Source organism: Sorex araneus, chromosome 2 (assembly GCF_027595985.1).
Source record: "Sorex araneus isolate mSorAra2 chromosome 2, mSorAra2.pri, whole genome shotgun sequence".
Classification (NCBI taxonomy): domain Eukaryota; kingdom Metazoa; phylum Chordata; class Mammalia; order Eulipotyphla; family Soricidae; genus Sorex; species Sorex araneus.
The window spans coordinates 79,843,692-79,866,332 of record NC_073303.1 but is presented as its reverse complement, the minus strand read 5'-3'; the positions used below and the strand labels follow the sequence as shown (position 1 = coordinate 79,866,332).

The window sequence follows — 22,641 nt, the reverse complement described above, 5'->3', positions numbered from 1 at the left end:
AATAATAAAGATGATGATGTTACTCTTAGAAGCCATTTTTTAAGCAAATTTGAAGAACACAGGAAGTTGACCATAGAGTCTGGGGAAGAGTGTTTGAGTTAAAAAGAACAAACAGGGCAAAGGCTTCTAGGAAGCCCTTTAGTTTGTCTAGTTAGTGTAGCTGGAGATAAACGTTGAAGGGAAAATAGAAATCAGTGAAGTAATACAATCAAGAGGGTCCCACATCGTGTGCTGTTTTATAAATCATTTTATGCACTTTAGATTAGTAAACTGTGAGGACATTTTGAGCTGAGGAGTGACATAATCTAATTCACATTTTATCTTGTTTTATCTTTTTTTTTAACTTTTTGATTGTTAGGCCCCACCCAGCGGGGCTCAGTGCTTACACCTAGTTCTCTGTTCAGGATCACACTCCTAGCGGGCTCAGGGAACCCTGTGGGGTACTGGAGATTGAACCCTGATTGGCTGCATGCAAGGCAAGTGTGGGGCCCACTATACTATTTCTCAGACTCCTGATTTATATTTTAAAAGGTTCATTCTGACTGAAGGTAGAGAGAATGTGTGGGTCTTGGGGAGGGAAAAATGCAAGAGCAGAAATTATGAGAATATTTGTAAGTCTTCTGCAATAATAGGATGAACAATGATGGTGGATTGATGACGTGATAGTAATAGTGCTGGTCAAGAGTGATTGCAACTTGAATCTATTATAAATAATCAATGGGGTTTCCTAAATGGATTAGCTATAGAATATATGAGAGATGTTAAATATTCTATGGTTTTAGGCTTCAACTGGAAGCATGAAGTTACCATCAACTGAATTGATAATAAATTGAAGAGCTGGTCTGATTGAATGAAGATCACATATTTGGTTTTGGAATTTTTTAATATGAGATGTTCATTAGCTATCCAGATACTAGTTGTTATTCTTTGGGGGAGCAGTCTATGTTAAAGACATATACTTGGGAGTGATGGTCATATGGTAGGGGATGAAATCTCTGAAGAATGAATGTAGAGAGAGAAAAGATCCAAGTCTGAACTCTGGCACTCCAAGATAGCACAAACAAAAGACGAGGTGTGATAGAAATGGGATTATTCCTAGAGCAATATTCTTGAGTAGGCAGGTGCAAGTCAGTAACTCCATAATTTCTATCTCAAGCTTCAAACTTATGTATAGATGAGTCTTTTGGACATCTCCATCTGTTTGCTTGAGAAGCTTTGAGAGCTCACCGTGTCTCTAAAAGAACCTGACTTTATCTTTCCTACCACCAAATGAACGTTTTGCTGTGTGTCTCAAACAACTTTTTTCATCAAGCTAGTTATTGTGGTCAGAAGTTTAGGTGGAAAATTCTAGAATGTTTCTTCTTTCTCATCCCTTATTCAATTGAAGATGAAATACTTAATTGTTGACTAAATTTTTTATACTGACTTTTACCAACAAAGTTTGGGCTTTCACTATTATTCCTCTATATTGATGAGTTCTCTGCCTTTAGTACGACCAACCTTGAACTAAATCTTCTAAAAGTGTTATTGTAATCTTCTAAAAACAGAAATTTCATCCTATTTTTAAGCTGCATAAAATCCTGAGGTGGTTGCCTGATAAACGAACATTCTGAAATCTTTACTATGCCTAAACAATGATCTGCTAATGTTTCTATGATCAAAATGTTTGGATCTGGTACTGGTGGGAATTGTAGTTTATCTTGTGTATGTCTTTTTCCATGTTAAAGCTGTGATTTCTGTATTATTTATCAACAGATAAGACTGTGGTTGGCATTTTTTAACTTGAGAACCTCACATACTCTCATGGCTCCATCATGGTTCCAAAGTTATCCAGTTTTCTGTCAAAATATCAAAAGTAACCAAAGTAGAGGGAGAGTATGGGGTAAATTGTCTGCCACACAGGCAGGGGAAGCATTGAAATGGAGGCTTGGTGGTGGAAAATGTGCACTGGTGTGGGGGATGGATGTTTGATGATTGTATGACCGAAGCTCAAACATGAGAACTTTGTAACTATCTCATGGAGAATAAAAAAAAGGGAAATAAAATAATAAAACAAACAAACAAACAAACAAAACAAAGTTATCCAGTTTTCATCTGGAATTCAGAGGGTCATGTTCCTCCTTTTGACTAGATGCTTGTAGCACATGGTCCTTGATGGTCTATTTTTGTTCTACCTACTTGAAATTTTAGCTCCTACCAGTTTGCCTTCAATTTTCTACCTTTACAAAACTTATCTACTGGTATTTTACAAGCTTTCTATACTCTTTATTCTTAGGAATTTGCACATACTATTCTCTATCTGAAACATCTTTTTTTTATCTTTCAATGTTTACTTAAGCTGACACTTTATCTCAGCATCTTCTCCAACTCTGGGTCTGTGATATCCCTCCCCTTCATTTGTCATGAAATTTGGTATTCTATCCTAAAACTGCAAGCATGCCCATTTCCCTATTTTATTTGATTTAGCAGTGTTTATTAATATAGGTACATAATAAATAGAAAAGTATTTGACTTCACAATTGTCATGTGTAAGCTAAACTGTAGAATGTTAAAAAGAATCATGCCTTGACTTAATGCTGCTTCATGAGTGCACACTAGACAATGTCATATATGTATATATACATGTTCGTCTGTATGTATCTATATACATGCATATATTTTGGGTTTGGGCCAACTGTGTTCAGGGTTTACTCCTGGAAGTGTTTGGGATACCCTGTGTGTTCCTGGGGATATAACCAGTTCCATCTGCAAGGCAAGCTCTGTATCCCTGTACATTTTTTTCCTGACCCCTAGACTGGCATATTCAGTAATGTTTTATGATATCTTTTATGGATTGGCTTTCTGCCAATGTTATTTACCACAAACTACATATTGATTCAGAAGTAGAAGCAAATTAAAAATATTTCTGCTAGTGTTTTTCTGAGTTTTTGCCTAATTCATATCCTTTAAACTTTTTCTTAAAATACAAAATCTGAATCATAAATAGCTGGGACTCTCATCGATTTGCCCGAGTAGGCACCAATAACGTCTCCATTGTGAGACTGATTACTGTTTTTTGCATATTGAATATGGCACGGGTAGTTTGCCAGGATCGGCTGTGCAGGCGAAATATTCTTGGGGCTTACCGGGCTCTCTGAGAGGGACGGAGGAATCAAACCCAGGTTGACCAAGTGCAAGGCATATGCCCTACCCGCTGTGCTATCGCTCTAGCCCAGCAGGGACTATAGGATGAAAAATAAATTTATTCAGGTAGATAGTAAATCACTAAATGAATCTAATTTTATTTATGGCCATTCAGGGGGACTTTTCAGTCTTTACTGAAATGCAAAGAAACAGCATGGAAATAATACTGAACTGTTTATGACACTATGGCACAACGTCTATGCGTGGTTACTAATTATGCTGGACACATAATTTGGAACCTTGTCCAGGTATTGTCTCAGATATATAGATTCTGATCAGAAAGTTCTATTGTACTCTTGAAGATGAAGATTGTAGAAGGCTCAAGTGGCATTTCAAGAAACCAAGTAAAGGCCAAAAAACAGTACTTAGTGCCCAGAAAACAATGATAAAACAAAAGGTAGGGAAAGGAACAAAAGCACAAACATCACTTTTCAGGCTTTAGGAGTGTGGGAATATAAAGGTTATTAGTTTTTGCTTAGGTTATGAAAGCCAATCTATTGTTTCACAATTTGAGGCAAAGTTCTCTTTCCTTGTACACACATGTGTATGTGCTGACCAGGGTTTGCTCCTTACCATCACATGATCCCCTGTGCATTGCTGGTTGTGACCCTGGAGACCTCCCGCTGGGGTGCTCCCCATAATCACTCTCTAGAGGGCCAGAGCAGCACTGCATCCGTTTGGCTGAAAATCACTGAAGTGAGCTCTGGGTCTCTTGAGCACTACTTAGAAGTTCCCTTCACACAATAAAAAAGGGAAAGAGCGAAAAACCATTCTCTTTCTTATCTTTACATGCAGAACAACTGCTGAATATATAACGCATCTCTGCAGTCCAGAGTGAGAAAAGTTTAGTCATATCAAATAAAACAGCATACATCTCTGTTCTGAACACTTTAGAAATTCAACCTCTGAACGATATATCACCACTTTAGATTGAATATTGAGATGCAAGACACTACAAAGACCTCGTAAATCAGAAAGGAGAGCAGACATGCACAGTCTAAGGAAATGAGAGAACAAGACAATGGAGGGTTTAATGTAATTATGAAGTGTGCTGTGCAGACTAAATGCACAGGAGTCTGAAGGAGGGGGAGAGAACAGTCAGGGCTAGGAGCTAAGGGAAGAGTGTAATGGCAAAGTGAATTGGTGGGAATCATAATAGATGAAAGTAAAACAACATGAGTTTTTGGTCAGGGAGGTAGTGCAAATTGTTGGAGAGCATGCGTTTCATGCATGAGCCCTGGGTTTGATGCCTGGCACTGCATAGTCCCTTGAGTACTTCTGGGAGTGACCCTTGAGTTCCTAGCTGGGAACACCACTGCATGTAAACCAAAAACCAAAAGAGATGAATCAAAACAATATGTATGGATACATATTATTTTATTTTTGGGTTTTGGGCCACTCCAGAAGTGCGGAGGGCTTACTCCTGGCTCTGTGCTCAGGGATCATTCCTGGCAGGGCTTGGGAGACCATATGGGAGATGAACGATCAAACCCAGGTCTGTTATGTGCAAGGCAAGTGTTGTATATATGATTTTACTTAAAAAATATAATAAATTTGTTACTTCAATGAGTCCTCATTTTCCTGGATGGTAAAAGAGGCAGATGGTAGTCTTTAAAGAAGAAATAGGAAAGGAGTATTAGGAGCAGCAATGGGGCGAAAATCATTGTAGGCTGGGCTCTAGTTAGTACTTTACCCTTTGTCCTCTGTGAATTTGGATACAAATCATGATTCTTACTCTTAAGATCATATTGCAGTCGCTGTAGGCATTGTCACTGTAGGGTCAATGAGCTGGGAAGAGATCTCTAGGGTGTGAAGCTTACCTCATAATGGGTGTGTGTGGGAGTGTTGGGGAGATAGTACAGTAACTAGTACACTTGTATTGCACTGACCAATCCAGGTTTGGTCCTTGATAGTCTATATGTTCTCCTGAGCCCTGTCAGGAGAGATCCCTGAGTGCAGAGTCAGGAGTAATACCTGAAAATCTCCAGGTGTAGCTCCATAACAAAAGAAAATGGGGTGAGGGGCATATGCTGAATAACAGATACTCTAATCCTGCAATACAACACTTAGAATATTTTAATGGGGCGCAAAAAGTTATGGAGCCATCTTGGTCACTTCCAGCAATCTTTCAGCCAGAATGCTGGTGAATGACATTTCACTCTCCATAGTAACAGACTGTCAGAACACTCCCCTGAAGAGAGGTCCATCCATCTCTAGCCAAGTGGGAAGCAGAGAGACAATTACCAAAACTACTTTCTCCTCGCAAATACAACCCATATTAGCCCACTTCTGGCTGTTAGTTAGCATGCCACACTCCCACAGGCAGAAAGTATCTTACAACCCCACAAAAGCATAGCCAGTTATCAAGGGAACCTTATTAACTGTTGCACTCCCTTGCCGGCCTATCACCAGAGTTTTGCATTCTGTCATCTCTGAAGTGTCCATTCTGTCATCAGTGGAAAGGAGCCCTCCACCTTCTCTTAAACACATGCTAACGTGGGCTCTCCAGTCACTCCTCAGGTCCACAGGAGCACAGTGGCTGTAGCACACTAGTGACATTTACCCTCTGGTCCCTGCCAGGTGACTGGCAACTGTGTTATGACTCACAACTGTGAATGCACACATATTATTTCAGCCCCCTGATTGCTGCTGAAGTGCCTTTAATATTGGCAAAAATGGGCTCCTGGGTACTCATCTCTGCCCAGCCTAACTGAACCCATTGTCACAGTGGGGGCCTGTCACTATTGATCCCCATCCCACGGGCCTCTATTGAGTATAAGACATAATGGGAAACTGGTGGAAATCACACTGATGATTCCAAACAGCCTGGAAAGAACTCTTAAAATAACAAAGCTATGAAGTTTCATTCATACAGCATCTTCCGCTACCTGAAGAAAAACATCAGTTGATTCTTACTGAAATAAGATCAGTGGAGAATGCCAACAAAGCGAAAGCATGAGAGGACGTTTGAGAAAAGCCCAAACAGAAATAGAGCTGAAGAATACAATAGCTAAGTTTAAAAATGGCAACAAAGGACACTCAACAGTGGAATAAAAATAACAGAAAATATAATTGTGAGTTAAAAGATAAAATAGTGGAAACTTCCAAAAAGATCAGTAAAAAGAATGAATTAAAATAATCAAATTAACAGACAGGTTATATTAGAACAGCCTCAGAAGGAATAGCATTTAAATCACAAGGGTGCCAGAAAGAGAAGAAAAATAGAAGGGGAATAATTATTTTTTTGTGTGTGGTGACAGGGATCAAAGGCATGCACTTTATTGTTGAGCCACATATCCAGTCCCAATAATTACTATTTGAAGAAATAATAGTCAAGAATTCTCCCAAGCTGAGAAAGAAATAATGTACCTAGAGATCTCAAAGAATTCCAAACAAAATGAACCCATGTCGACACACATCAAGATAAGTAATTAAAACAGCATACACCAAAGATCAAGAGAGAATCCTAAAGAAGCAAGAGAAAAGTAGAGGCACACATACATCTGTTAGCAGATTTTGCAACAGAAATTCTATAGACCACAGGGAATGACAGGATGGAAAGTGCTAAATGCAAAAGACTTCCAAGCAAGAATGCTCTATGAAGCTGGGTTCTCACTCAGATTTGAAGGAGGAATAAAAAGCTTTCCAGGCAAATAAAAGTTAAAGGAATTCATCATCACTTAATTGGTCTCCAAAGAAATACTTTGTTGTTGTTGTTGGCCAGCAGTGCTCAGGGCTTATTCCAATATCTGCACTCAGGAATCACTCCTGGCCGCACTTGGGGGATCATATGGGGTGCTGAGATGGAACCTAGGTCATCAGTGTACAGTCCTACCTGCTACACTATTGCTCTGGCCCTATCCAAGAAATACTTAAGGAACTTCTATAAAAAGAAAAGAAACCCCACTTGGAAGTGTAAGGTATCTGAGAAATAGAAAATGTGGAAGAGGAGAGCAGTAATAAGACACCACTTACTTATTTCAAGTTTATAGATCTGCTATCTCCAGTTTGTTATATTTAGGAATTTAATTTCTTAATTTTTTATTACAGCGCAACTTCCACAGCCACAAGAGACTGGTTTCGGTCAAGGTTCGTTGGATCCTTGGTCACCAGGTTTCTTTATGTTTCAGACAGGACCCTGCTACCATGAACTGGAGCTGACTGTCACTGTCACTGTCATCCCATTGCTCATCGATTTGCCAGAACGGCAACCAGTAACGTCTCCATTGGGAGGCTTGTTGTTACTGCTTTTAGCATATCGAATGCGCAACGGGTAGCTTGCCAGACTCTGCTGTGGGGGTGAGATGCTCTCGGTAGCTTGCCAGGCTCTCGAGAGGGGTGGAGGAATCGAACCCTGGTTGTTCATGTGCAAGGCGACGCCCTATCCGCTGAGCTATGGAGCTGACACGAATAGAAAATTCCCCGAATGGCTTTGCTTTATAGTCCTGTTCATTGTGTTCCTTAAAACACTCGAAGTACAATGGGGAGGGCGATTGCCCTGCATGGGGGAGACCCGGGTTCGATCCCTGCCCACCCTGAGCATCGCCGACTGTGACCCAAAAGCTAAATAAAAATGACTCTGACGATAAAAACCAACAGACTTCAGAGTGACACACAAAAAGACTTCATGATTTATTAATTTATTTACTTTTGACTTGGGGGTTCACACCCGGTGATGCTCCAGGCTTGCTCCTGCCTCTGCACTCTTCATGGTGCTCAGGGAACCATATGTGTTGTTGGAGATGGAACCAGGGTCAGTAGTGTGCAAGGCAAGTTTCCTACCTGCTCTTTCTGGCCCTAAGTTTTGGAAGTTTAAATTTTACATATTTTTATTCTAAAATGTGCATGTGGTTCTTTAAAAATAAATTTGTTTCTTTATAGAAACAGTTCTTCAAATTATTAAGTTATTTTAATTTTATTTTATTTCAAATTATCAAGTATTTTGGGTAATTTTTGGTAAATTGTGTTTTTTAAGAAATAGGTCAATTCAATAAAAGTCTTTGAATTTATATAATTGCTCATGATCCTTCTAACACTTGGGGGGGAATATGATAAGATTTTCAATTTCATTTCTGATACTGATAACTTTTCTCATTTATCTTGTTCACTCTAACAGTCTTGTTGAGTTTTATTGACTTTTAACTGTATGAGAAATCTTGTGGTTGTATTGATTTTTCTCTATTGTTTTTCCTGTTTTCAGTTTTGTTCATTTTTTATTTCAAGTTTTCTACTTTCATTTTTTCTACTTAAATGGGAATCCATGTGCTTTTCATTTTCAAACTTAAAAAAATTGTCTTTTACTTTTCTTTATATTTTATTCATGTTTTCCTCATCCATTAATATTGCTTTTGCTATAATGATTTGAAGTTGCATACACTGGATTGCAGAAATAATACACCTTTCCATTTTTTTTTTTTTGGTAGCACCAGGAGTCATAAGTGGTGGTGACAGCCACCATACTTGGCATGTGGGGTGGGACAGGTGATGGAATTCACAGCTTCATGCTGATAAGACAGGTGCTCTCCCACTGAATCCTGTTTCATGACAGCATTTTCTAACTTCTTAAGGTGAAAGTGTAGATAATTGAGTTGTAAATATTCTTTGTCTTAAAAAAAATAAGTATTCAACACTATGAATTTCTAAGAATATTGGTTAAAATTATTTTAATTCTTCTGGAGAACATTTATCCACAGAAGTACAATGTTTCTTTTCTAAGTATTTGGAAAATTTTGTGCTATTTTTCTGTTATTGGCTACCTGTTCTATTCTATTATGGCCTGTGAATTAAATTCTTTTAGAGGGACCATACATTTTTCAATACTTTTAAGTTTACGACCAGTTACCCATTCCACTTCTTGCCCTGAATTTTCACAAGCACTTCAAATCCACTGCTAGGAATTAACCTCCTGCTTTCCTCACCTTTTTACTAGATGTCATATTGTGGTAGATGTCACCCACCCAGAAATAAGTCTCCTGGCCTTTCATTTACCCTGCAAGTTTCCTTGCAATTCTCCATCTCCCTGCAGCCTAAGTGAATGCTGCTGTTTCTCCCTCTATTATGGGTCCTTTTCTCTCCATCTTTGCCAGTCTCCTTATTATGGTCTTGTTTAACAACCTTTTGTGGTTGGCAATTCTGCTCAAATGATACTCTGAGGTAAGTCATCTTCTTCTTGCTTTAAACACTTTCAAAATTTCCCCATTATCTAATGTTTGTCTCCCACCCCATATCCTTTTTTTAAAAAAATTATTTATTTTTAAATTAGTGAATCACTGTGAGGGTACAGTTACAGATTTATACATTTTCGTGCTCGTGTTTCCCTCATACAATGTTTGAGGACCCATCCCTTCACCAGTGCCCATTCTCCACCACCAATAAACCCAGCATCCCTCCCACCCCCTAATCCCATCTCCCCCCACCCCACCCTGCCTCTGTGGCAGGGTATTCCCTTTTGTTCTCTCTCTCTAATTGTCCCACCCCATATCCTTAACAAGCAAAGTAAACAGACTATAAGCCCATATCTTATTCTAAATCTTTGTTTCACCTTAAAATTTCATGTGAATTGCCCACTTCATTATGTATTTGTGTTTATTTTGCATTTATTTTAATGTAAAAATAATTATCTATTGAAATCTTCAGTGGAAATCTGTATGTCTAAAAGGTGTACTATGACTTTTGTGATGTTCTCTGTGACATACTCCATATACATATAACCTCACTCCATTAAATCTCACGCCACAATAAATCCCATAGAGCTCAACAAGGCACAGAATCTTAGCTAGAACTATCTATTTTGGGTTGTCTCCTGCCTCATTTCTCATCACTCCTTCCAGGCATTCTTTGTTCTAAACACACAGGTCCCCCTGCCACCCTCACAAAGCTTATTCTGTTTCTTGCTGAAATTTTTCCTTAAGGACTATACTGTTTCCCTAATGGGAATGCCATCTTGATTTTGAAACCGTTGCACTATTTAATTTCTTCTCAGTTTTTTTCCCCCCCTATCTTGTGCCAAATATATTTAAAAAATTAAAATCTGTTGTTTTGCCCTAAATTTATTTTTTATGGAAAGTCTTTTATTTTATAAAGTCTTTTCTGTCTTCAACAAGTGAAATTGTCCCTTTTCTAACTTCTCCACTGCATTGCATCTCTATACAGTGTGTTCATATGTGTATATTTCTACCATTGTATTTATAACATTTTATTTCACTTCCCCTTTATTTTCCCTCTATTCCTCCTTTTTCTTTCTTCTTTACCCATCCTCTTCCTTCTCTTCAGTATCTTTTCATTATAGTGTGTCTTCTGTATTTTTCCAATTTCACCTGCAAGTTACATATATTGAAACAAATCCCTTTGCCGTTTAAATATCACTCTACCATTTAAATATATATGATATTCTATGAAGCTTTAAGTCTGCATCACTTTGGAAATTTTGACAGTTTTAGTGGAGTCACATTGGTTATTTGACAAATTGTGCAGTTAATATATTACGATATTGTGCTTGTATGCTACATTCGAATGTTCCTTTAGCTCAAAGAGACAGTTTATAATTTTCTTCTTCAGCTGCATTTCTGTTTGCTTATCCATGTGGAGCTGACTTTTAAACTAAAATACCTTTCCTAACTAACTTGGACTGCAGTGATTTTTAAGCACCAGAATGAAAAAAAAACTCCATGCATGTGTCTTCATTTCCCAGTTTCTAACACAGAACAAAATAGGATTCACTTGGTATAAAATTTCTTGGTGAATGGGATATTGAGTGTCATGTATAGTATGTTATGTCCTGAATGCGATAAAAGGGATAAGATGATGGGGAAAAAAGAGAACTATAATGGGGAAGCAGAAGCAACTTGGTTTGAATACACCAGCATCATTCCCATAGGATAGGCAATGCACTGCTAATGAACAAGTGGTACAGAGCCCACAAATAAACTGACCTAATCCTCCAGTGATTGCAGTATTGCATTCTACTCATCCTCAGTGTTGTCTGAAGCTTTAAGTTACTATTCAAATATGTTTATTCTGTAATTGGAATGGGACAATAAGTTATTGTTACTGCTGTTTTCAGTATTTATTGCTCTGGAACACAATTAGATTTTGTTTTAATTATATATTTCATTATCTTTTATGCACTTTACATTTTCAGAAAAAATAAACAGACATCACAGAGTTCCCATATCTACTCTTCAACCCACCCTGTATATATACTGACCCTACAATGAACTCTTCTTTATTAACATCCAAAGTAAATAGTTTACCTGGGGCTCCTTCTTTATGTTGCACATTCTTTGAGTTTTGACAACTGTATAATTTCATATAATTACCATTTGATTATCATACAAAAGAGTTTTAGTCTAAATGACATTTCCCGATGTCTGGTCAAATTGCTTTCTGAGGTCCCTAGGGATAAATTCCATTCTTGATTTACCATTGTTTTCACTTAGTTTTTCATATTGTAAAATAACTAATATATTAATATAATTTAATTAATATTTTGTGGGATAACTTAATAAGCAAAATGTTATCTAGTTTTATTTGAATATCATTTCAAATTAATAGGAGGTTACCCATTTAATTTTGTTTACTTATTTTCATGGATTGTGACTTCATTTTAATCTCTCTTTTTTTGGTGTGGTTTTTGGGCCACACCCAACTGTACTTAGGGCAAACTCCTGGCTCTGTACTCAGTGATCACAATGGTTGGCTACATACAAGGTAAGCACCTTACCCACTATGCTATTGCTCTAGTCTTGGTTTTTTTAAATATTTTCTATGGATTCTTAAAATAAGTTTGTTATTAATGTGGTTCTGATGTAAATGATGATTCCTATATAAAATGATATAAAAATGTTCTCTGCTATGTTTACTCAAATATTTCTTCTCATGTAGTTACTTACCTTTATTTACTATATTTCCAAAATAAAGGGATATGTACAGTTAGAACTGTGATGTACATTTAGAACTCGGGTTTTTTTACACAGTCATTCATTCTTCCTATCTTCTCACCTCTCAATTGTCAATAAAATGGGCAATAATCTGTATTTTCTGAAACAGTTAACCTTTTGTACTTTATATCACTTTCCTAGTGTTACCTCTTTCTTCTTAGAGTGCATCACAAGCTGAGTTTTTTATTAATGTTTTATAATGTTTTTCCAATAACCAGCTCAATGTGCAATAGTTGAATAAAAGAATCAGTGAACTCAGTCATGCACCTGATAACCTGTGATATAATTACGTAAAATATTTTTGGTATAGGGCTGGAATGATAGTTTAGTGGGTAGAGTACTTGTTTTGCTTGCAATGATCCAGGTTTGATCCCTGGCATCTGATATAGTCTCCTGAGCTCCGCCAGTAGTGATCCCTGAGTACAGAGGAATGAGTAAGCCATGAGCACCACTGGGTGCAGCTCCAAACATAGCCCCACCCCCAAATATGTATTAGATTTTACAAGACATTTTAAGAGCTTTTAAAAAAATAACTTAAAACATTGTCATAGATGCAAGATATTGCTATGGTTTGAGGGTGGGAATTTGAGTTGTTTCTCTGTTGTTTCACTTGGTTGTGGGTTCCTCCCCTGTTCAGAAGTTCAAATAGGATGAGAAACACATGCAATTAAGAGGAAATCTCTTCATAGCAATTTGTGTGTTTTTAATGATCAGAGTCTTGAAGTCAAATTATTCTATTTTAAATCTTTGGTGCTCTCCCATAATAAATCATTTGGGCTATGCTGTGTTGTAGGCACATTTAGGAATATAGATTCTTTGGATTCCCTCATTCAGAACTTTGTTTCTAATCCCCCATTGTGTTCTTAGGTATCCTGAAGTCTTTGGTGTTCTACACTAAGCTGATAAACTAACATACGCATGCACCTAAGTTAAATTTTATTTAAGTTTTGTTTGTTAAGCCACATCCAGCTGTGCTCAAGGCTAACTAATGGCTCTGTGCTCAGGGATCACTTATGGTGGGCTTAGAGTACCACATGGGGTGCTGGGTATAGAACCCAGGATACCCATGTGCAAGGCAAGTGTCCAACCTGCTGTACTATTTCATGGCTACCCTAGGTTAAATTTTAGGGCTCCCTTATTAAGATATTTTTTAAAAATTTGTTGAATCACCATGAGATAGTTACAAGCTTTCATGTTTGGGTTACAATCACACAAAGATCAAACACCTACCCCTCCACCAGTACACGTTCCCCACCACCAATATCCCCGGTATTACCCCCTTCCCCACCCTCCCCCTGCCTCCATGGCAGACAATCTTCCCCATACTCTCTCTCTACTTTTGGGCATTATGGCTTGCAACACATACACTGAGCAGTGATCATGTTTGGTCACTGACCATGCAAGTGGAAGCAAACATAAACAAATGGGACTACATCAAACTAAGATTTTTATTTTATAAGTTTTACTGTGCCGATTTGGTTATTAAATCTTATGAAGCTTCATTATCAAGATATTTGATTATTCTAGTTCCTACCTCAGTGTCATTATTATACCTTCAACACAGATAATCACAATATTGAATGAATGTTATAAATAAAAACCAAGATAATGTTTTTCACATACAAATGTTTACATGTTTACCCACAATACTAATCATAAATAAAACAATATATTATATAGAATATACAGATATAATCAATACCAAAAATGAATTAACATGTGATTACAAAAAAGATCATTCAAATTTTTATTATTTTTATTTTTTTATTTGAAGCATCCTGATTCATATATTGATTCTTAGTTTATAGTGTTACTTTTACTTGTTTTGTTCTTTTTTGTTTGTTTCAGTTTCAGTTTGTTTCAGTTCTCCTCCACCAGTGTTCCCAGTATCCCACCACCCACACTCCATACCCACTACCCCACCCTGCTTCTGTGGCAGGGCATTCCTTTTTGTTCTCTCTCCTTTTGGGTATTGTAGTTTGCAATAGAGATATTGAGTGGCCATCGTGTTTGGTCTATAGTCTACTTTTGGCACTCATCTTTCAACCCGAATGGGTCCTTCCAACATCCTTCACCTGGTGTTGCCTTCTCTATCTGAGCTGTGAGGCTTGCCAGTTTAAAATAAAGAAATCATTATTTTTATCAGTTTAATATTGACTCCATTGTGCTTTCAATGGCCCTGAGAATTTTTGCATAATTTATACTGCTAGTGTGTATTTTATAATACACTCAAGAATTTTGCTTACTTCAGTATCCTTTACCTAAGAGTCTTAAAGTCCCCTTCCCTCAGTGAGATTAACATCCTCTAGAACAAGCTTAAAGTTGGGAAGGGATGGGCATTAAGTGGTCAGATAAGCTGGACTCACTCTGGAAACATTGCTCTCTGACAACCAGCACGGCTGCCTATCGCTCCAGATCACTTATCTATCAGGGTCATTTTGCAGCTGACATCCGACATAATCTTTTGTACATTTCGTTGACTTGCAGGAAGAATAAAATTGATCCCCAAATGGAAAAAAAATCAAAGGAATTTTACTTGGACGGATGTTGAAACTAAGAAATCAAAGAAAGCACTATGTATGAAGGAAACAAGCTGAATAAAAGCACTAAGGGAAATCAACCACTCCATTGTAACTGGATATAAACAAGCATCTCACTTTACACAGGCAGAGCTGTCTAACCTGCTAGTGTTACCTGCTCAGTTATGGTTCAGTGCCCTCACCCAGATGACTCAGGGTATGCTTATATATGCAGATCTCTTCCAGTCAATGAAATGAGGCATGCACTTTTTTTTAAATTTTTTAAAATTTATTTATTTTTAATTAGAGAATCACCGTGAGGGTACAGTTACAGATTTATACACTTTTGTGCTTATACTTCCCCCATACAAAGTTCGGGAACCCATCCCTTCACCAGTGCCCATTCTCCACCACCCGTAAACCCAGCGTCCCTCCCACCCTCCCCAATCCCATCTCCCCCCCACCCCACCCTGCCACTGTGGCAGGGCATTCCCTTCTGTTTTCTCTCTCTATTTAGCTTCTACGGCCCGCAATAAAGGTGTTGAGTGGCCACTGTGCTCAGTCTCTAGCCCTCATTCAGCCCACAACTCCCTTCCCCCACATGGCCTTCGACTACATTATAGTTGGTGATCGCTTCTCTGAGTTGCCCTTTCCCCAGAACGTGAGGCCAGCCTCGAAGCCATGGAGTCAACCTCCTGGTACTTATTTCTACAGTTCTTGGGTATTAGTCTCCCACTCTATATACCATAGATGAGTGCAATCTTTCTATATCTATCTCTCTCTTTCTGACTCATTTCACTCAGCATGAAACTTTTCATGCCCATCCACTTAACTACAAAATTCTTGACCTCCTTTTTTCTAACAGCTGCATAGTATTCCATTGTATAGATGTACCAAAGTTTCCTCAACCAGTCATCCGTTCTGGGGCATTCGGGTTTTTCCCAGATTCTGGCTATTGTAAACAGTGCTGCGATGAACATACATGTGCAGATGTTGTTTCGATTATACTTTTTGAGGCATGCACTTTTGAGCATGCACAAGGTCCCATCAAATAGAGGCAGGGAAAAAAAGATTTTTTTTTTTAACAAAGTTAGGGTATTAAAGAGTTAATGTGGACAAGGTTTTCTTTGCTTATTTAAATCCGATCTGAAGAGTAAAATCACTAAATCTAAGCATTTATTAACAATACTATGTTATACGTTAGGTAGCCCTTTTTCTTCCCCTATAAATACAAGCACTTTAAAGCCTATCTTTTGAAACAGAACCTGAGAGTTGGTCTCAAGAACTGAGTTTACTAAGTGGGTAGATAAAGGGATGGGAGAGGTCCTTGGAACATTGGTGGAGGGAAGCAGACACTTTGGTTTTGGGTGTGTTAGAACATTGTATACATAAAACTCTATCTTAAAAGTAAATAATGGTTCCTCAATAAAAAATTAAGGGAAAATGAAGGGAAAATGCACTAATGTAACTGGAGCGATAGTTCAGCGAATACGGGTATGGCGTTTGCCTTGCACGTGGCTGACCCAGGTTAGCCCCTCTTGGAGAGCCCCGCAAGCTACCGATAGTATCCCGCCCACATGGCAGAGCTTGGCAAGCTACCATATTCAACATGTCAAAAACAGTAACAACAGGTCTTGCAATGGAGAGGTTACTGGTGTCCGCTCAAGCAAATAGATGAGCAACGGGTTGACAGTGATGACAGTGACAGTGATACCCAGAAAAAGAAACACAAAACAAAACCTTACCTTGTGGCACAACATTACAGCCTTTTCTAGGAGTAAAGAGGTTCTTTTATGGTTGGCCATGACTAAAAGATAAATGGCCTATTCTCAGAGGTAAAAAGACAGAAGCACAGTAGAGGCAGGCCACTGACACTTAGACCACTACATGAAACAAGTACTGAGAGAGTCGTTTCCCAAACATGAATCCCTTTACTCCCTATAAAAATCCTATGAGGGACTGGAGATAGTAAAGTGGATAAGTTTCTTGCTCTGCATAGAGGTTGACTCCAGTTAGATCTTTGGCACCACATATAGTTCCCCAGGAACAACTTGGAGTGACCCCTGAGCCAGGAATAGCAACTGAGTACTGCTGTATGTGGACCTCAAACCAAACCAAATGAAACCAACCAACCAATCAAACGAAAACCTTATAAAGTAGTATCTTCATTATAACTCCTTAGGTTAGAGAAAACAACCTAAATGTTGGATAGAATCAATAGTAGAATCAAACCATACTGGCTATTTTCTGGAACTATATTCTTTCTGTTCTACCACTTTTTATTTGCCAATTCTAATTAAATAAGCAAAATTGTTTGGAAGGATGTATGGAAGGAGCCTAAGCTCATGCTTGTATTCTCTCAGATGCTGGTGGAGATACAAAAAGTCCAGAGTTTCATAGAATGAATGAGTCTCTGATAAATCTTATTCCTACAGGGCTAATGGAAGGTTTTCTATCATTACACAAAGATCTGTGATTTGAGGGAACAAAGGAAGATCTCTGAAAAAGATCAGTCCTTCTGCTGAAAAACCCAGGTATGTGGGACTTGTGACTGAAATCTTCAGACTTGCCTGGAGCCAGGAATGGGTGACCTTCCCTATCTCCTTGCACTTCCATAGCTGGCAGTCACGCCAGGAACTGCCTCTGTCACCATTTAAGCTCATCAATGGCCATAATCCAGAGACTCACAAATAAACCTCTGAAGAGGAAGAGTGCAACATGCTATAGAGATGCCTCTGGACCCCAGAGTAATTATCAAGCTACAAATTTAATTCTTGCTCTATCACTCTATTTAAAATCTTAGAATTCCTGGAGAGATATCTTATACTCTATACAAGGGCTTAGTGGCTCCAGGGTAATACAACAATATTCACACACTTTCCTCTAAGAAAACTTTTTTGGATCATCTTTAGTGGATTATTCATAACAGGCAATACAAAGTAAATTATTATGTTCTGCTTTGGGGGCAGGCTTTGGGGATTGGGGTGGAATAATTCCAAATATAGTGTTGGGAAGGTATGATGGTGGTGGGATTAGTGTTGGAATATTGAATGCAATCAATTACTGTGAACAACTTTATAAATAAAATAAAATAAAATAAAAAATAAAAGATCATTTCTTGAGGATTGCACTTTGAGAATATTTATTTTTCTCCACCCTCATGCTGCTGTGTAGGATACTAATAAAGAAGACTTGAATATGTCACTCATGGCAAATGACTCTTTGACATAAAATTTTTTTTTTAACTGAAGGTAACTTATAAAGCAGTAAATTCAGGGGCTGGAGAGATAGTATAGGAACTTGTCTTGCATGCCCCTGACCTCATCAGTGTGATCTTTGGGAATAGCCCCTGAGCTCCACTGGATATGGCCAAACCAAAGTGTTCCTCCACCAAAACAAAACAAAGCAAAAAAAAAAAAAAAAACAGAAGCAAATTTACAAAACCTCCCTCTATCCTTTCTTTTTATATATAAATACAGGATACATATTTTCCTTCTACTGGAGACACTCTTCACAGTTCAGTATGACGCCAGGAGAATCTGCAAACAAAGTTATTGGTTTCCTTCCAAATACATTTACCTTTCGGAGTTTGCAGTCCTGGGAAGTCTAAAACTGCTTTCCTTTATCCTGTCACTTCTCTAAAAATTTTTTAATCTTGGTTTAAAATACTCTAGGAGCCAGACTTCTATGTTGCCACTCTGTTTCTTTTCACTGAGGTTTCTCCTATGTGTTAGGTGCTTTAAGTGTTAATAAACTATAAACTATCTGTTTTCTCTCTTGTTAGTCTTTTTAAGAGCCCCAGCTGAAAGCCCCAGCTAGATAGAGTGAAATTTTCCTCCTCCACACTAGCTATCTATGACTAATAGTGATGGCTTTAGCTGTCTCTTTTTATGGTACTATACTGCCATTTTTGTAGCTGTAAAAGAGTTCCTTTTTAAAAAATGACATACTCTTCTTACTTGAAAGGTGGTTATCAATGAAACATGGAATGCAGCATAAGTATATAGGGGTGTTTTGTGTGTAGGGGGGCACCAGTCAGGACATGATTGGCATTGGCAGACTGGTAAATTCTAGACAAGGATCTCGCAGCTTCGATCACCATAGACAGATGAAGGCAGGATCAGCATTACTCTCGGTGAACAGATGAAAACATTTAATCAGATTTATACCACAAATCACACTTCCTGTTTTAGTTTGAGAATGACAAATAGTCCTCACTTCTGTACATTTATGTTTAAACAGAATTTTTAGAATTGAAACTCTGATATACGATATACATCCCTGATATTTATGTATGCAAAAAATAAAAATGTTCACTTCCTTTTGGAAATTGTAGCTGCAATATATTTATCATAGGTTTACTGTATTATTTTTTCATATACACATTAGTCTTACATTAGAATCCTAACAGGCTCATCAAAATTCTGAGTGAAAGCCGTGGAAACCTTCATATCTGAATCCCAATTAGTCCCTTACTTACCACACCATTTCACTTTCCAGTTCCGATTTGCATCAACTCCGCGGCATCCAAACATTGAGTTCCTTGACCTTGTTTTTCTCCAAAATCGATCCTACGTGTAATTAAGAAAACAGGTTGAGAAAAACTTCAAAGGTTATTTACATGCATTTTAGCACCTCAATTAGAGAATGAATCACAGCACAGAGGGGAGAATTCCTACAGAAATACATACTTTGGGAGTGGAGAGAGGACTGGTTTAGCTAGAGAAACCGAGACACCAGTTCCTGCCACTGACATGCTGTCTCTCACCTTCCCTTGGCCCTATTCCTTCATCAGCAAAATTGAATAAGATGAACTACACTGGTGAACTTTCATCTGGTAGGAGAAATTTTGTTTACATAAAATTCTATAGATAAAACACATCAATGAAATGCAAAGGCTGCTGTTATGATAGGGAAATAAGTGGTGTCTCTTGTAGTTCTGGAATCCTAGGCAAGCTAACCATCAACTCCCTCTCCCCCTTTTCACTTGTTATGACTTACTTAGTATCTTACTTCAATTGGTTAGACAAAGTGACTTACATTAGTCCAGCTAAAATGGTATCCATCAACATTAAACACAGGCATGACATAGAAATGCAGATAATTCAACATTTTCCTCATAGTTGGGTCACTCTTATAGGTCAGAAGAGCCTAAAAAGAAAGTGAGAGTTTTCTTGCAAATTGATTTCAAATACAATCACTAAGCAAAAAAGAAAAAAAAAAGAACATTTTATCCATGAGGAATTCTGGACATGTTATGTTAAAATGTATGTAACAAGTGAATATGAAATATGCTCTTTGACATTCTGTATTCTCTATTGAGGTACTTGAAATTCCTTATTACTGATAACTTTTGTGAGGGGAGGAGGCTCCCAAGTGATGATCAAGGGTTGTGGAGGTCACTTACTGTGATACTTGACCAAAGTTTGAGTGGTTCAATGCTCAGGCCCGCTGATGCAGCCCTGTTTGGGCCAGGGCCACAGTCAGTAGTCCCTGGAGGTCATGCAGAGTCAGGGTTCAGACTTGGGATGCACATGGGCCCCCGATAGCTGGCCCATCTCCTTAGTCTCTGTCACTGATAATATTTTGTTATTGTTGCTGCTGTTGGACCACAACCAGTGGTGCTCAGGGATCACTCTTGGCAGTGCTCAGAAATTATATGTGGTTCTAAGGATCTAACCAGGGTCTGCACTGTAGGACTTAATCCTATAAGTCCTATATTAGTGGTAGCATTTTAAAAAAGATTGGAAAAAACATTAATTGGAAAGCCTCTTGCAGTATTTCAGAGTTGGCTAAATTTTAGCAATAATTGGATATGATTTTTAAAAAATAACGCTAGTTTTTAAGAGTACATTTAATTATGGACAAAATGATCTAGTATTTTTACTATTCTTACATGACACATCAAAACACAGGCTAGTCATATATGTTATTTCTTTGTATATGATTGGTTCCAGAATCAACTTTTGGAACTTATTCTGAGAATGCTGTTATCTTCTTTACTGACATTTTAAAAATCAAAGTTTAATGATAATACAACATTCTGTTATCTTTATTGTGATTCCTTTGAAACTCATTCTTATAACTAGGATTTATTTATGTTGTGTATGAGTTCAAATATGCTTTTATATTTGTCCTCAAACAAAAAAGCATTGGATGTGCTAAATCAATTTTAAATACTGGCATTCAAGAATTCCATTTCTGAGGTCAGAGAGATAACCTAATTAGCTGAGCACATGCTTTGCATGCAGAAGATCTGGGTTCCATCTCCAGCATCAACTATCGTCCATCAAACACTGTCAGGAGAAACTTCTGAATACTGTAAGCGATGGCCCAAAGTCAAAGAAACAAACAAACAAAAACTCCCTCCCTATGTAATGGGATTTTATTATATATAATATATATTATATATTTTATATATGTATGTATATACATATAATATATATATATATGAGCTATAGCACAGTGGGTGGGGCATATGCCTTGCATGAGGCCGACCTGAGTTCAATTCCTCCATCCCTCTCGGAGACCCGGTAAGCTACTGAGAGTATCCCGCCTGCACAGTAGAGCCTGGAAAGCTATTTGTGGCATATTCGATATGCCAAAAACAGTAACAACAAGTCTCATAATGGAGACATTACTGGTGCCCACTCGAGCAAATCGATGAACAATGGGACGACAGTGCTACAGTGCTTATATATATATGTATATATATACACACACACACCCATATATATATATATACATATATATGACCTTCCCTCCCAAGACCCCTCTCCCAAGTCAAAAAAAAATATATATATATATACTATATATACTGGGACACACCCTGTGATGTTCAGGGGTTACTCCTGGCTAAGTTTAGTAGTTCAGGAATTACCTCTGGTGGTGCTCAGGGGACCATATGGAATACTGGGATTGAACCTGGTTAGCACCATACAAGGCAAGCACCTTACCTGTTGTACTATTGCTCTGGCCCCAATTCTTTTACAATTAAAAAATAAAATTAAAATTGAGATTCTGTGGGTTATGATGCTATTAATAATCGCGTTGTGTGCACGTAGTTCCAACACCACATCCATAACCAGTATTTTCCCTGTATCTCCCAAGGACCTTCAAGACCTTCCCTCCCAAGACTCTCCCTCCCAACTCAATTGTATGAATCAGTTCTCTCATAATGTTGCCTTTGGAGCTTTGCTGGTATCTTGATGTTTATCTTCAAGTCCCACATATGAGAAATATCATTCTGAGTCTATACCTTTCCTTCTGACTTACTTCACTAAGCATGATATTCTCTTGTTACCTCATTCCTGCAAATTCATGATTTTGTTCTTTCTTAGAGATTCATAGTATCCCACTATGTATATAGACCACAACTTCTTGGTCCATTTGTCTCTATTTGGGTGTTTGGGTTATTTCCATATCTTGGCTATTGTATTAAGTGCAGTTATGAACATGGTGTGCACACACCCTTTCAAATGAATATTTTTGTGTTTTGGGAATAGGTGCCTAGAAGTATTATTGGATAGATTAATTTTTGGATAGATCTTCATGTTACTTTTTATAAAGGCTAAATCAGATAATATTCCCACCAACAGTGGGATAAAGGTTCCTTTTTCACCACAACCCTGTCAGCACTGGCTGTTTCCAAACTTTTGAATATGTGCCTGGAATGGAATTTTAAAATAAGTTTTTTCTTTGGTGCATGTAAAATACCTTGGAGGAAGATACAGGTATTTTGCAAAAATATTTATGTCTGGGGAGGTAGAGAAACTGAGTAACAATGTATGTGAAGAAAAATCATCTTTCATTTCATATCCATTTGAACCATTTAAATTTTTACCATAACAGAAACACAATCCAAAATGAAATAATTCTTTATACATATATTATAAAACATTTCAATATAATACAGAAGCATTCTATGTTTATGTGGTGATAATTCTATTCATAGAAATTCAGCAATATGATCTATTATTAGAAAGTATCACTATGTTAGT

At 37.7% G+C, this 22,641-nt stretch overlaps 1 protein-coding gene across 1 annotated transcript in view; it reads right to left on the bottom strand.

Annotated features, from left to right (window-relative positions):
• CPA6 (carboxypeptidase A6) overlaps positions 1 to 22,641 on the bottom strand; it is a 252,777-nt gene that overhangs the window by 17,376 nt on the left and 212,760 nt on the right. The window contains 2 exon segments of the mRNA XM_004602408.2: positions 19,122 to 19,212; positions 19,682 to 19,792. Coding sequence (XP_004602465.2) covers positions 19,122 to 19,212; positions 19,682 to 19,792 — 202 coding nt within the window.